The sequence below is a fragment of the Henckelia pumila genome, chromosome 2 (genome assembly GCF_033568475.1).
Source record: "Henckelia pumila isolate YLH828 chromosome 2, ASM3356847v2, whole genome shotgun sequence".
Taxonomy (NCBI): Eukaryota; Viridiplantae; Streptophyta; class Magnoliopsida; order Lamiales; family Gesneriaceae; genus Henckelia; species Henckelia pumila.
Window position 1 is genome coordinate 172,244,600 of NC_133121.1, and position 14,736 is coordinate 172,259,335.

Here is a 14,736-nt window from a genome sequence, read left to right on the forward strand (position 1 = left end):
ATTTTTGTTGTCGAAGATGCTCTAAGACAAACATTTTACCTGTTTTTTTTATTTTTTTTATTTTTTGTGATTTAGAAAAAAATATATTTTATTATAATTGAGTCTCAAATTAATTGATTAAACAACATGCAGTTTGTGGTTGACAACTATTACCAATTAGGCATAACTATCTTTTTTTTAAAAAATAGGCATAACTAATAAATTACCCATTTAATGCAATAACGCCTTTTAAATTATTGTGGGCTGAAATTAAATGAATTAATTTTGGTCTTAGTACACCAGTGCTTTTCAATCTAGCATACCACTGCTGGTACGCTAGGCTACGGCTGCAAAGCAGATAAAATTATAGACACATTACGATATGCATTAATAAAATAATTATGATATGCACTAATTAAAAAATTGGGTTGCTGATGACTTCTAGCTTATCTGACACTAAGATCGTAAATTTGAGATAATGTCTTGGATTTGAGAACTAATTGTAACAATCTTTTCCCCCAACTAAAAAAAAAATTAATTATATTAACCTTCTTCTAGGTTTTCTACGATTAAAAAAAATCAAAAAAATTTAAAATTTATGGCTACCTACCTTCCTTCAACTTTGTAAAAGTGTATGATATATAATAAAAATGAGAAACGTACATTATATCTTCAAAAGAATTTCATAAAAAGAGTAATCAAGAAATGAAGAAAGTTGAAAATATGATTAGCTATATCTTCAAAAGAATTTCATAAAAAGAGTAATCAAGAAATGAAGAAAGTTGAAAATATGATTAGCCTCTCATTTGATTTTGCTATATGTAATGAAAAAAAAGTCACAATATGAAAAATTGAAAATATTCAATTATAAGTTTATATTTAATTTTTTTATATGTAATATTTTAATTTTAATATGTAAAATTTTAATGACTTTTTTATTTTTTTAAGTTGATTATATATAATCTAATCAACATTATTATCACGAATAAAACTAATTAACGCATTCAAATTTGATAGTAATTTGAACTCAAATAATTATTAAAATTTTCTATTTAATCTAAATAATATTAAAATTTCAAAAAAATAATTATGAAATAAAATTACAACCGAAGGTGTTTTGATCAAGTTGTAATAAGTTATTTTAATAAAAGGATAAATTTGGAATGTTATTATATATATATATATATATATATATTATTAAAGAAGAGCACTACATAATAATCGAATTAAATTTAATTTGGAAAAACCAAAGACGAAATATCTTAAATATGCTTCGAAAAGGAAAAAAAAAGAACAAAATCTCTATCTCTTTTTTAAAATTCATTTGTATATTATAATCTTCATTTTTTGTGTTTACATCCCTTAAAGCTAGCTCAAAAAAAGAGAGTTGTCTTTGCCTATATAAAAAATTCCCAAATTATTTACCGATCCGATGTGGGACACAATTAACATAACCAACAATTTCAATATCACCATTTAAAAGTTCAATATGCTAATTTTAATTTTTAATTATCATAAACCACAAGATGGATGGTTTCAGAGCCTCCAAAGCACGAACATTCAAGATCCTTAGATGTACAAGGATAAACTTTCTTGAACCCTTTGACCAACCATATCCCATTTATCAGATTTATCGTGTCAGTTTTCTATTGGCAAATTCTGGATAGCATCAACATATCCCTACATCTGATCTTAAGGTGAAATAGAAATCGAGCCGTCAAAACGAGTTACGGAGATTGTCAACGTTGTTAAGGAATTTTCAACTCTCAATCTAGTTTATTTCAGGAGACAAATTAAACCAAACCAAATGAGCATAATATTTTTATTAGTTATATTTAAAGGCCAATCAATCCAGACAGCTACCAAACATAATCTTTACTATTATATAAATGTTGAGACTCATTTAAAAACAGTTTTGGTATTTTTGATGACACTAATATAAATTTACAAATTTAACCCTCAAACATGCATTGTATTTTATATGGATTATTGGGTAAAATGGTAAAAATATAGTTACATTTCTCATTTTTACTATCAAAAACCATCCACTATCTATCTATGTCTTTCTAAAATTAAGATTCATTTCAATCAATTTCATTGTACTTTTCTTTAATATCGATATATTATTTGCAAAATATTAAAATTTCATATTTATTATAATTTATTTAAATATTAAATTATTTACGTAGACCCACAACCTGTACATGGATTCCTAGTAACATAAAAAACATGAGATATTCATTCAATTACGTGCTTAGGCGCATGGGTGTACGAATTTGAGTTGAATCTCGAGGAGATTCGGGTCCATTATTCTATCAAACGAACCCAGAAAACCATACTAAAGAAATTGGATAAAATCCACAAAAAGGATTCCTAATTGGTCGATTAGTTTCTTCAGAGACGTTTGCTACAAGAAGACGAGGATTTCGATTGCAGTTCAAATCAGGAGAAGCTGAGTTGAATGCTCTGGTTGCAGAATATTTTGAGGTACGACACTCCATTTATTGGATGCACAAATTGCCTGTATGAGTGTCTGGCGTGGTTTTCTTTGTATTCTTTTGGGGATTTAATGTTCTCCAGTGTGAAGTAAGAGTTGAAGAAGCCATGGTTGTATGAGATTTGCTATCTGATATTTGGGTCCTGTATTGATGCAATAGTTGTTCTTAAAGATGAGTTTAATCTTTGGATGAATGATGAGTAAATGAAAAGAGTTCTGTGGGTTCCCTTTTCTGCGTTTTGTGGTGTTTGATTTGTTTTCAAACTCATTCTTTTATGGGAAAAATGTTATGTTCCACTGATGAAACCGTAGATCAGTTATGTTATTTGGCTGGTTTGTGCTTAAGAATTACACAAATAACCATCACTACAAATCATCTTGATGTGACTTTTGGTTGATGACGTAGAGTGTGGGACTTGGGAGAGCTTCCCCAATGTTCGGATTATTTTTCCGAACCCCATTTTCCATTCCGATTCCAGACCAAATATCACACTCTCATTTTATCTTACTCCCTGAAGGGCATTTCGCCTATTCTGGAAATGTAGATTGGTTTTTCTTTCTTACATGAGTCATCTGTCATAATCGAGTCCAAAAATTCGAAACATCAATGATTTCATTTTGTATTCCATGTTTCATTACGAGGCACAAGCCTAAGAGCTGATTGGTTAATCAACTTTCGTAATCTTTGAGCGCTATGTCTATCAGGTGATTTAAATTTGGGATCTGTAATTTCCATCCTGTGAGAAGACTCCGCCATTCTTCAGTTTCTAATTGTAGGTTCCGGGCATTCATGCCAGGAATGACGTTTTTGTTGGTTCACAAATGATTTATGTTTTTGGTAATATACCTCTCATACCATCTTTGATGGCAATTAGAAAAAACAAAAAAATGGAGCAAAAAAAGGATATGTTCTTTGTGGGAGAGCATCTGGTCATATATTGAAGGGTTGCACTTGAACCTATCAAAATCAGCTCGAGAGATTTCTCTAGGATGCTATTGCCTGAGTGAATCGGTGAAGTTTGGTAATAGCCTGTTGAACATCTACTCTTATAATAACTTAGTTTGGCAATTGCATGCATTCCAATCACCTGAACTGTACATTAACTCCACTCTTTAAAAATTGAAATCTAAGATAACATTTACTGTTCATGGGTGGAATGCATGCAAATATCATTTCTATATTATTCTTTCATTTTCACTAATTTTTCTGACTAAAATGCAATGGGGCTGCATGAAAGTCACTTGAGTAATTCAGAATGGTCCTCTTTAACATAGAACCCTTATTTTTTAGTAGGACCAGTGAACAGGTGATCATGGAAATGAATTTGGTTCGACCAGTGGCTGCAGCAATGGCTTCAATTTTAGTTGCTGGTAGATCATTTAGAAAGAAGTCTCTTGACATTTCCGGAGCTATTTTTGCAGTTTTTGTCATGACTATTCATATTACGGTCAATTACAGGTACTTCTTGTCCTATGCATGATAAATTATTGAGGTCCAACAAATCCAAAGCATTATCCGCCAAAATTTTGGATTTGAGCTTGATCTCTAGTTTAAACCACCCCATTTATTGCGCTCTTACTTGCTTGGATACATTGGTTGCCTTCACTTGAGTTGTTGAACTCGTGCTCCTATCAAATTCAAGATTTGATTTAGTCAAAACAAAAGGTGAGAACACAATATTTGCTCTCGTTCCTACTATTGCGGATTTATTGGATTAATTTTTTTGTCTAGAGAACTCAACCTATATAAATGACATGAATCTGAAATACGCACCCGAAAAGGAACTCGGATTCTAGAATCAGATAACACAGTCAATTTATAATGCCAAAATATAAATTTCTGGCAAAGATTTGAGCATGTGACGGTCCCATTTTGTAAACACTTCACTTTTGATTTCTTCAGCGGCCAAATTAAACAAAGGTAAGTTGCTTTTGCATTTTCTCCCGGTAATATGTAGAGATTTCATAAAATTTCCAACCAAATCAACTCCGCTTCAAGCTATATTTTGGAGTGTTACGATTTAAGAAGATGTTCGTTAACGTAGACAGACAAGAAACTGTGTAGGCTATAAGATCTGGTGGCCCCATGTGTCATGAAGAGTGATGACCATGAAGGATGGGTAATTGGGATGGAATGAGTGGGTTGTATGATTCTGATTCTTAGTACATGGCAACATATTGATATTTTGAAGAAAAATGGAATGTCGAATTCGTGTTTTGATTCAGCAATTGATAACTATTTATTTTGTATTCATAATTTAAAATTAATATGGTAATAGTAACGCAACCTTTTGATAAATATAGTTCATGAAACCCTCGCAAGGCTGATATATAGTTGAGTACATCGATCAATTTTCTGTCTTTAAGTTGGCTTGAAAAGTTCTTGATCCATTTGCACTGTCTACGGGATTTGTGTGTATTGTAATGCTACACAATTCTCGCACTATTTTTTTTTCCTTTTTTTTTTTTTTTTTTTTTTTTAATTCTCGCACTATCATAGACTTACATGCATGGAATTTTCTCGTCTTCTGATGCTGAAATGTATTACAGGTTCGCAGCCATTCTGCTTGCCTTCTTTTTCACTTCTTCAAAGTTAACAAAAATTGGAGAGGACAGAAAGCGGAAAGTTGATGCCGACTTCAAGGATGGTGGTCAGCGCAATTGGTATCATCATCTCTTTCTATGAATACAAACAAGGGAATGTATGGGTACTGGGTATGCATGCACAAATGCCCATACCTTACAATATTATGGCCACTTTTGCGCATGGGTGTAGTGACTTGAAGTGCATAGGCAATTGCTTTGAAAATCAAGAAAATTGCTAAACCAATGTAATTTTCACACTTTTCCAATCAGTTTTCAATGTCATCGGAAAGTAAAACAGGAAATACTTGTAAAACATCTGTGTGTAGCCAACTTGCTGGCTTATACTGAAGGAAATTTCCCTTGCAATTGCGCTATGGAAATAACAATTTTCACTGGAATTAAGCAAATTCATAGCACAATGGGCCTTGTTCTGATCCTACTCCTGAATATGAGATTAATGACTATTATATTCAGCACTATTCATTGCAAGAGAATCGTGGATATTTTTCCATCTCTCAGAGTCTGTTTTCTGAATGATTGTTGCCTTCTAGATTTCAGTTATCATAAACAGACAACGATTATGCAATATCAAATAATTTCTTTTATCCAACTTCATTATCTAGCCTGATGGATGTTTCAGCAAGAATTTTAGGAAAGTGATACAGAGCTTTTATGCTTTTCGAATTGGTTGATGGAAAAGTTTTTTATGCTTAGTTTTCTTGGAGTTCTTTTCCACTTCCTTCAAATATTATATTGTACTTATGATGCATCTGATTAGAGCCATATGATCTACACAACATTTTAATGAATAAAGCATGACATTGAAACCTTGTTAGCAGTTAGTAATTTTAATTTACAGGATTCAGGTTCTGTCTAACAGTGGCATTGCGACGCTTTTAGTCTTGATCACTTGGAAGTTGGTGGGCGCGCATGACTATTGTCTAGATGCAAAAGAATCACCTCTTTTGACCTCTCTTGCGGGTGGCATTATTGGTCATTATTGTTGCTGTAATGGAGACACTTGGTCTTCAGAACTTGGGGTTCTCAGTGATGAGCAGCCACGATTAATCACATCCTTCAAGGTTGATATACTCTGATTTAACAATATTTCTTAGTGTAATATCTATTTCATAATTTTCATTTCTTTTAATTAATCTCTGCCACTATCATGTTGGTTGTCAGATGATTCTCTAGTCTCATTTTAAACTCTTTGTTTTTAGTAGAATTTCTCACATTTGCTTGTATTTTTTTAAACTCCATGCACTACTTTTCTCTTTTATCACCTTCTCTTAACCTTAATTCACTTTAACCAGCCTGTTCGAAAGGGTACAAATGGAGGTGTAACTAAAGCAGGACTCTTGGCTGCTGCAGCTGGGGGTAGTGTGATTGGACTAACATTTTTTCTCTTAGGATTAGTCACTACCAACTGCGCTTTTGACGTTTCTAAGAAGCAGCTATTTGTAATTCCACTTTCTGCTCTGTTTGGGTTGTGTGGAAGTGTTATAGATTCATTATTGGGAGCAACTCTCCAATATAGTGGCTTTTGCACGGTTCGCAATAAGGTTAGATTTCTATAGTTTTACTCTGTTTTGGTGCTTTTGGTACTTCAATTGTATGTTAGTTAATGTCTCACCGACTATCATATCACTGTCGATCTGACATATTCCACAGTTCTTAATGATGACGGCTCCTTAAACATTCGTATCTTCTTTTTCGGTTTTGTTGATCAGGAGTCTTTGTGGGCATACAAAATCCAAGTATAATGTGCAAAGTCAAAATTTTGTTGGTGAAATTTAGTTTTCAAAAGAATAATGATAACTAGGAATCGTCTGATCAAGAAGTAAAGACCTTAAACATTTAATTTCAGAACTTTGTGGTATAATTTTCACTTTTCAGCCCACATGTGGTAGGGTGTAGTCTATGTCAGTGTGAATTTTTGGGGTTCTTGACATTCTAACAAATATATCGTCAGATCTAGGGGCCGACCCACGATTTGGAACAGAGGGGGGGAGAACTTGAATTTTCGAAAAAAAAACTTTGTTTTTGAAACATAAATGTGATCCTTTGATTCTCATGCTTTGCAGGTAGTTGGAAAACCCGGGCCGACTGTAAAGAAAATCTCTGGTTTATGTATACTGGACAACAATGCAGTTAATCTTCTCTCCATATTGTTGACATCTTTGCTGTCTTCTATTGCTTTCTCCTATGTTTTCTGAGAGAATCGTGCTTCATATGTAATCATCTATTACCGTCTATTACTTCTATTACTATATAATAAAGCAGCAGTGTATTATAATAACTACTTTTGGTATATTTATGTGAACTTTTATATTTACTCTTATTAACTACCATTATTCCAAATCTACTCTTATTAAATACCATTAATTTTATATATTATCAATTAATTTTCTCATAACTTGGTCAATTTATTTTTTATTTTAAAATAAAAAACAAGTTTTTTCCAATCAATTTTTCATATAACAAAATATGATATTTTAAAATTCAAACAATATATAACGTGTGCAAAGACGCTAGTTGTAATAATTAGACCATTATGTTGCAGTTCCTTAAACACGAAATCATTTTATATGGATAAAATGAAACTCACAGTACATGTTGATTAAAATAGGTGATTTTTTTGACTTTGAGACAATTCTATTCATTTGAATTGATGAAAAAATAGTGTTTATATTGGTTTTTAGAGAAAATTTTATTTACAAATATAACTGAATTAATTTATGACTTTGTAATATCAAAAAAGTATGTCCAAAATACTCTATATTTTCATTTAAAAAAAATACTCTCTGTTTTTTAAATTTTAAAGATGATCGATTCTTCTTGCTACTTGTGTGATTAAAATAATTTGACTTATACTGTTATACACCACGCCTTAAAATATAGGAAAAATAATTATAACGTAAATACGTATTTCAATATTACTATTATGAAATTATATTTTATAGTAAAATTTAAAAGTAAACTAGTATCTCACCCATGCGATGCACGGAATGTTATTTTTTGTAATTAATTTTTAAAACTAATAAGTATAGTATTTGCATAAATTATTTATAATTATTGATATAATGCAATAAAAAAACTTTTATAAGACGGTCTTATGAGTTAATTTTATGAAATAAATACCTTATTTAGTTGGATTAAAGAAAATATATTATTACATTTGTAGCCTAAAAATAAATACCTTATTTAGTCGGATTAAAGAAAATATATTATTTTTAGGCTAAAAATGTTATTTTTATTGAGATAAACATCAGGTTGACTCGTTTCATTAATATGGATCTGGTAGATAGCCTTAGAAAATATCTAATAATGTAATAAATTGATTTAAATTTTAAACATTAGTTTAAAAATTAGTACATAAAAACTATTTATGTCAATAACACTAAAATAAGTATATCAATATTTATGGTCAAATTGAATTTTATTTTATCATTGTATTCGATTTTTTAATTAATTTGAACTGATAATAATTAAAAAAAATAGAAAACATATCTAAAAAATCATTTATTATTTTAACTATAAATTTTTTTTATAGAATGAATAAAATTATTTAAAAAATTTAAAATATTCTTATCATTAATTAGATTAAGAGCCCGTTTGGATTTCATAGATTTGTTTTCAAAAAAAATTGTTTTTTTAAAAGCTTTAATTTTGTGCTTTTAAAAAAACTCTAAATTTTACTTAAAATGTGATTTTTTAAACACTTAAATGACCATCCAAATACCTTATAAACTAAAAAATTACTTTTTTTAAAAAAAATACTTTTCTGATTTGGCTTTTAATACCAAACGGGACCTAATATATTTTGATTAAAAATTCTATAGATGAATAAATTTTGATTAAAAATTTAAATTATTTTTAGAACATGTTAAAAATATTTATATTAACTTTTCTATACATAATATATTAATGTAACGCATAACTAAAAATAAAAACCAAAATTTTTTTCAAAAAAAAATAAAAACCAAAATTAAATTGATATAAATAATTAAATGTAGCTTATGTTTTAAAGGGACGTCAAATTTAATTTTGAATTAAAAAAATCGAAAAAACTTCAAAATACACATTTAGAGGGTGTTCGAAGAGTTTGTAAGCTCTTGAAAATAAAGTCGTTACGAATTGAATGTGACTTCTGATTAGTAGTTTTATTTTATCATATCTAGAAAAAACGATATGTGAGACTCTAACTTAAAAATTCCATAAATTGTTCCCGTTAAATGGTTGTGTTAGAAAAAATGTATTGTTTTTAATTTATTGTGTGTTATTTTATTAGCATTTCAGTTCATATATGCATAAAACACTACAATTTGAATACGTATAATTATGATAGTATTAATTAAATTTAAATTTGATTATTTTAAAAATATTTAGCCGATAGTACCGTCAAAATAAAATCAAATGATTTTAAATATTTTAAGTTGTGTCGTAAGAATTTTATTTGAAATCTATATACATAAAAACCTAGTTATATAATTTTGAAACATTATAGAATAAGAAAATTATAAGTCAATAAACCATAAATTTCGAAAATTTAAAATCCAACAATTAAGCTTAATCCTCCAATGAAAACAATTGTAGCAGAATTAAAAATCCAAAAAAACATCTAAACTGAAAATCAAAATAAAAGTCTCATAAAACCATAATATCTAACTAAAACTTGGAATAAAGTTTCTTAGTGCGAGGAAATATATTTCAGTCCTTCTCTTCCTTGATTTTAGCCTTGAATTTTTTGTTGGGCGCAGTAGAAGAGAACTAATCAATGAGTGTTCGTTTCAGCGTTAAATCATTTAGAGCATCTTTTGAAATCACAGTCTTGCTAGTGGACTTTAAAGGTGTATAGACTTCATTTTCCGACGACAAAACCTAAAAAAATAGAAAAATTTGATGATAATGTCTTCACTCTTTTCAGAAATAATTTTTCGATTGAAAAATATTATAGTTTTTATTTTAGCAGTCTTTTCAGCTTATATATATATATATATATATATATATAATTTTAGATAAAATAATATTATATTTTGTTGAATGTTCAATATTATATATATTTATATTTTAAATTCGATTACATATTATTGTAATTTTAAATTTATTTAATAATGATAATTGTTTATTATTTTTTGAAAATATTTTTGGAAGGAAAAGTTTTATGTTTCTATTTTTAGTATACTTTGCTGTTTATATGTATATATATTAAAATTTTTATATTAAATCGTATATATATCACTCATAATACTATATTTTTTAATCTCTATTGAGTATATGCATGTATGTATGTATGTATATATATATATATATATAAAAGCAAAATAATCACCTTATTGAAAATAAAAATTAAATTTTGTTTGATCACAAAAAAAATTATTTTTAATTTAGTTTAGCTTCAATCATATTTTTATCTATATTCTAAAATTTTTATATTAAATAATATATCGTTCATAACATCAATTATTTTTGAATATTTGTAGTGTATATCTATATATGCATATAGACAAACTAATCATCCTATTAAAAATAAATGTTAAATTATATTTGATAAAAAAACCACTTTAAATTTTTTACAATCGTATTTTTATGTATATTTAAAATTTATGGATTAAATAGCATATCACTAATAATATTATTATTTTTTTTGAATATTTGTTGAGTGTTATATATATATATATATATATATATATATATATATATATATATAAACATATATATATATATATATAAATAAACAAAACACCTTATTAAGAACAAAAATTAAATTTTGTTTAATAATGAAAAATATTTTTTTTTTAAAAAAACTCTATCGCATTTTTATAAAAAAATCAAAAAATTAAATTTTGTAAAAAGACTATTTTAATTTTTGTTTTTAATTCAATCAGATTTTTTATTTATATTTTAAAAATTATAGTTTAACTATTTGTAGTTGAGTTTTATGTTTCTATATATAAAAATGCTAAAGGTATAATAAATATCATGTACAATGATATTTACAATAATAATATCTTAAGATTTTGTTATTTTATCACGATATTTTGTATTTAATTTATCATGATATTTTGAAATATGAAATTTTTGTATTGAATTTTTTGGGTTGTATAATTTGGTGTCCAAATTTCTTTGTATCGGGCAAAACAAAACAATTAACGCTAAAATAAAAAATTAAATTTTGTTTGATCACGATAAAATATATTTTAATTTTTAAAGATTAAATTGTATTTTTATCTATATTTTAAAATTTTTAGATAAAATATTTTATCATTTATAATATTATCTTATTTTTTGAATATTCAATATTATCTCTATCTATAATTTTAAATTAAATAATATATTATTTGTATTTTTAAATTTTATGATATCTTTACTATTTTCGAAAATGTGTTTTGGGCGGAAAAATTTGTTTTATTTCTATTTATGTGACTTTTTTGTTTATATATATATATATATATATATATGTATATATATATATGTATATATAGATTGTATTAAATACATAAATCAAAACTATACTTGTTTCTTAGTCTCCGTGTGAGAAAATCTTGTTGTTTATCAATCCCTAGTTTTTCCATTGTTGAGCTATTTTTTGCCCAAAATTGGCTTAAATGTCTTTATTTTCTCTATTAGATTTATTCCATCATAATTGACTTTAAAAATAATATAATATGAAAGGAAAATATGTCTTGGCGTGCAAGACATAGAATCGCTTCAATTATTTTCCTTTTAAACAATTGTGAGAATTAAAAAGAAGAGACGCAGAGAATTATTGAAGGATTTCTGAAACCAAGCCATTGTATATAGGATTTTCGGTTGAAGAATCCATGCCGCCGTCCGGTATTTTCTGTGTTGTCACACAACATCAGTACACAACATCGTGGTTACTGCCGAGTGAAGATCATTCAAACTTTTACTTGCGGTTTTAATTCTCCTACTGCAACTTTTGGTTTTCTATACATGATTTATAGATGTTCGAGTGTAGTTTTAATATCTCAATTGTTTGAGATATTTGACCATTTTTTTAACTATCTACTTTTCGTTTTCAATTTAGAATTGAATTTATAGTGTTGTTTGGATTTATCAACGTGTTGAGAGATCTGAATTTTATAGGAATTACTAGGATTGATTTTTGTAATGAGATGTTACTTTATTCTAGTTATTGGTTTTTTGCCTTGAGGCATCGTACAAGTGCTTACACTAGTTCATAGTAATTCGTGTGTTAACTGTTCTTTACTTTACTTTACTTTACTGTTTATTTCCGTTGCTTAATTATATGTGCTTAAGTGTCTTAATTCAAACATATTAACCTTTGGTTGATGTTGTCTCTGATGTTACCAACATCATAAGACAACATCAGTATATTAAACTTTTTGGATTTGTCTATTATGTCATGTCGATATCTTTCATCTGGTATCAGAGCCTTCTCTTGACGATACTAAAATTCGATTCTTATTGATAGGAACATAACGGATACACCTCCAGCAAATGCATGATTGAAATCGCCTGTCTTGGATGGAACAAATTACCCTTTATGGAAGTTAAAGATTCGAGTCTACATTAAATCCATCGAAAAAGAGCCTAACAAAGTGTACTCAATGGCTGGACTTCTCCGAAAATAATAGATGGTGATGGTGACTGACAGTAGAAACAAGCCAAAAACCACTTGGACTACAGAGGAAGTACAAATATCAAACTACAATTCTAAAGTCCTAAATACCATATCATCAACAGTGGATGTTAGGATGTTCAGTGTGGTGACCCGTCCCAGAATCACTAAGAAATCCAGCTTAAGCATGAAAAATAACTTAATATACAATAATCAGGTAAACCGGAAAATTTAATCAATTCAACTAAAATCTACCGGCATGAATACAACCGATCCAAAAACAAATACTGATAATTGCTATAAAACTCAATCGAAGATAAAACTCAACTCCACAAGGGAAACCTGGTATAGTAAAATCCACCCTGCTGCTGCTCAACGACTGCTACCTCCCAGTCCGTCTAACCTAAGTCCTACCCCATAGAATAGGGTGTCCGAAACCAAAACCGAGGACGTGAGCTAACAACACTTAGTACAAATATATGAGTGAAACGACCCTAACCTCTATTTTACATTAAATAGATGAGACAAGAAAGATTTCGGGATATTTTTAATATTATTATTATTATTTAAAGAAAATATTACAAAATTTTTGCCATGACCTATCTGAAAATATCTATTCTGACCTGTCTTAACACATCAGTTCAAACTATAAAGAAAGACTCCCCAGAGATAGAAACGTAACACGATAACCTAAACACCTGAAAGAGCATAATCCTAGCTACAAGGGGAGAAAAGCGGATAACGAGTTTACATGTCAAGTAATAAAGCAGGGAATCTCATCCTGCTAAAACAACTGGAAAATAAACAAGTGTAAATAATTCTTTATTACAGACAACTCAATACTGAAAAGAAAAAGGGAAGCGACGGTCATGGGTGTGCTCCGCCGAATGCCGTCAACCCTGGTGATCCTATGTAGTACCCCGTAACCGAAATTGGTAATTAAGAGATTAATTATGTTAATTAAACCAATTTGGTATCTGAAGGATCGAAAGCTCCGAAGGTGAGATCGGAAGCTCCGATCAGGATCGGAAGCTCCGATCGATATTATGTCATGCATGACGTGTGGCAGGATCGAAAACTCCGATCGGGATCGAAAGCTCCGATCGCCCTATCCGAAGTCAACCAGTGAGATTTTGACATGTGGCAGATAAAGATGTTCGGAAGCTCCGATGGCAGGATCGGACGTTCCGATCAAGGATCGGAAGTTTCGATCGAGGATCGGAGGTTCCGATCGATGCCTATAAATATAAGGTCCGAGGCATTCATTTCTTGCCAATTTCGAATTCTCTCCTTCGCCCTCGTGGCTCTATTTTAGGGCTTTGGGTACTCTTATTTTAGAGTTGGATTAGGGAACATATTTTAGTATAGTCAGACAGTGTATGACATAGTAGCGGAGCAGCGCTCGTATTGTAGAGCCGTGTTCGAGGCTGTGGATTCGCAGCAGGGGAGTTCCCTAGTTGCGGGATAGTCGCCATCAGTGGGCTGACAACGGACGCAGGTATAGCTATGGTCTCCTTAAATTATTTAGGAGTATGCAATAGCTTAGTTAAGGCTTTTAGCGCTTATTGAATGATGCATGGGTATTTGCATTGTAGACTTGATGATAGGCTTGGAACCTAGAGTGGGACTACTAGGACTGCCTTAGAAAGGTACGTAAGTACTGACTGAGATTGCCAGCGGATATGCATGCTTATATGTTGCATTTATGTGTTTGCATGTTATTATTGTTATGCGGCATGTGCATATCATCTTGTGCCTGTACATCTGTATATTGTTGTGAAAATTCCTCGCAAGCGTACGATTGTCAAGTTTTAATATAGTGATAAAATCAAGTATCGATCCCTCAGGGAGTAAAATGAAAATAATAGTGCTTGTAATTAGAATAGTCCAAATTTTATCTAGAAAATCAATAATCAAGAATTTTGCAATTAAAATAAATAATTAAGAGATTTAAAAGCACGCACACAACTTTCAGATTAAAAATCAATCAGAGAAAATGGTCCAGAGGTATAGATTTCACCTGGTTTCAACAACAATCAATCCTAATTAATTAATCTTCATGAATTTC

General features: G+C 29.5%; 1 protein-coding gene across 5 annotated transcripts; it reads left to right on the plus strand.

Moving 5' to 3' along the window:
* The first annotated feature begins 2,225 nt into the window (after nucleotides 1–2,225).
* LOC140881557 (protein PGR) lies at nucleotides 2,226–7,386 on the plus strand. Of its 5 annotated transcripts, none has more exons than XM_073286966.1 (7): nucleotides 2,226–2,466; nucleotides 3,352–3,498; nucleotides 3,768–3,935; nucleotides 5,027–5,140; nucleotides 5,922–6,144; nucleotides 6,376–6,624; nucleotides 7,147–7,386. In XM_073286966.1, the coding sequence occupies exons 3-7, from the start codon at nucleotides 3,790–3,792 to the stop codon at nucleotides 7,276–7,278; spliced, it is 864 nt and encodes a 287-aa protein (XP_073143067.1). In that variant the 5' UTR covers nucleotides 2,226–2,466; nucleotides 3,352–3,498; nucleotides 3,768–3,789; the 3' UTR covers nucleotides 7,279–7,386. The 5 variants fall into 5 exon arrangements, with proteins under 5 accessions (XP_073143067.1, XP_073143066.1, XP_073143063.1 ...); XM_073286965.1 differs by having other exon boundaries at nucleotides 3,771–3,935; XM_073286962.1 differs by lacking the exon at nucleotides 3,352–3,498.
* The last annotated feature ends 7,350 nt before the right edge of the window (nucleotides 7,387–14,736 follow it).

What these genes read in the sequence shown, in the direction of transcription:
- LOC140881557 (XM_073286962.1), top strand. Translation starts at nt 2,441, where the DNA reads ATGCTCTGGTTGCAGAATATTTTGAG. An exon ending in TGGTTGCAGAATATTTTGAG is followed by an intron (nt 2,467 to 3,767) that starts GTACGACACTCC and finishes CTTATTTTTTAG; the next exon opens with TAGGACCAGTGAACAGGTGA. An exon ending in TTTGCACGGTTCGCAATAAG is followed by an intron (nt 6,625 to 7,146) that starts GTTAGATTTCTA and finishes CATGCTTTGCAG; the next exon opens with GTAGTTGGAAAACCCGGGCC.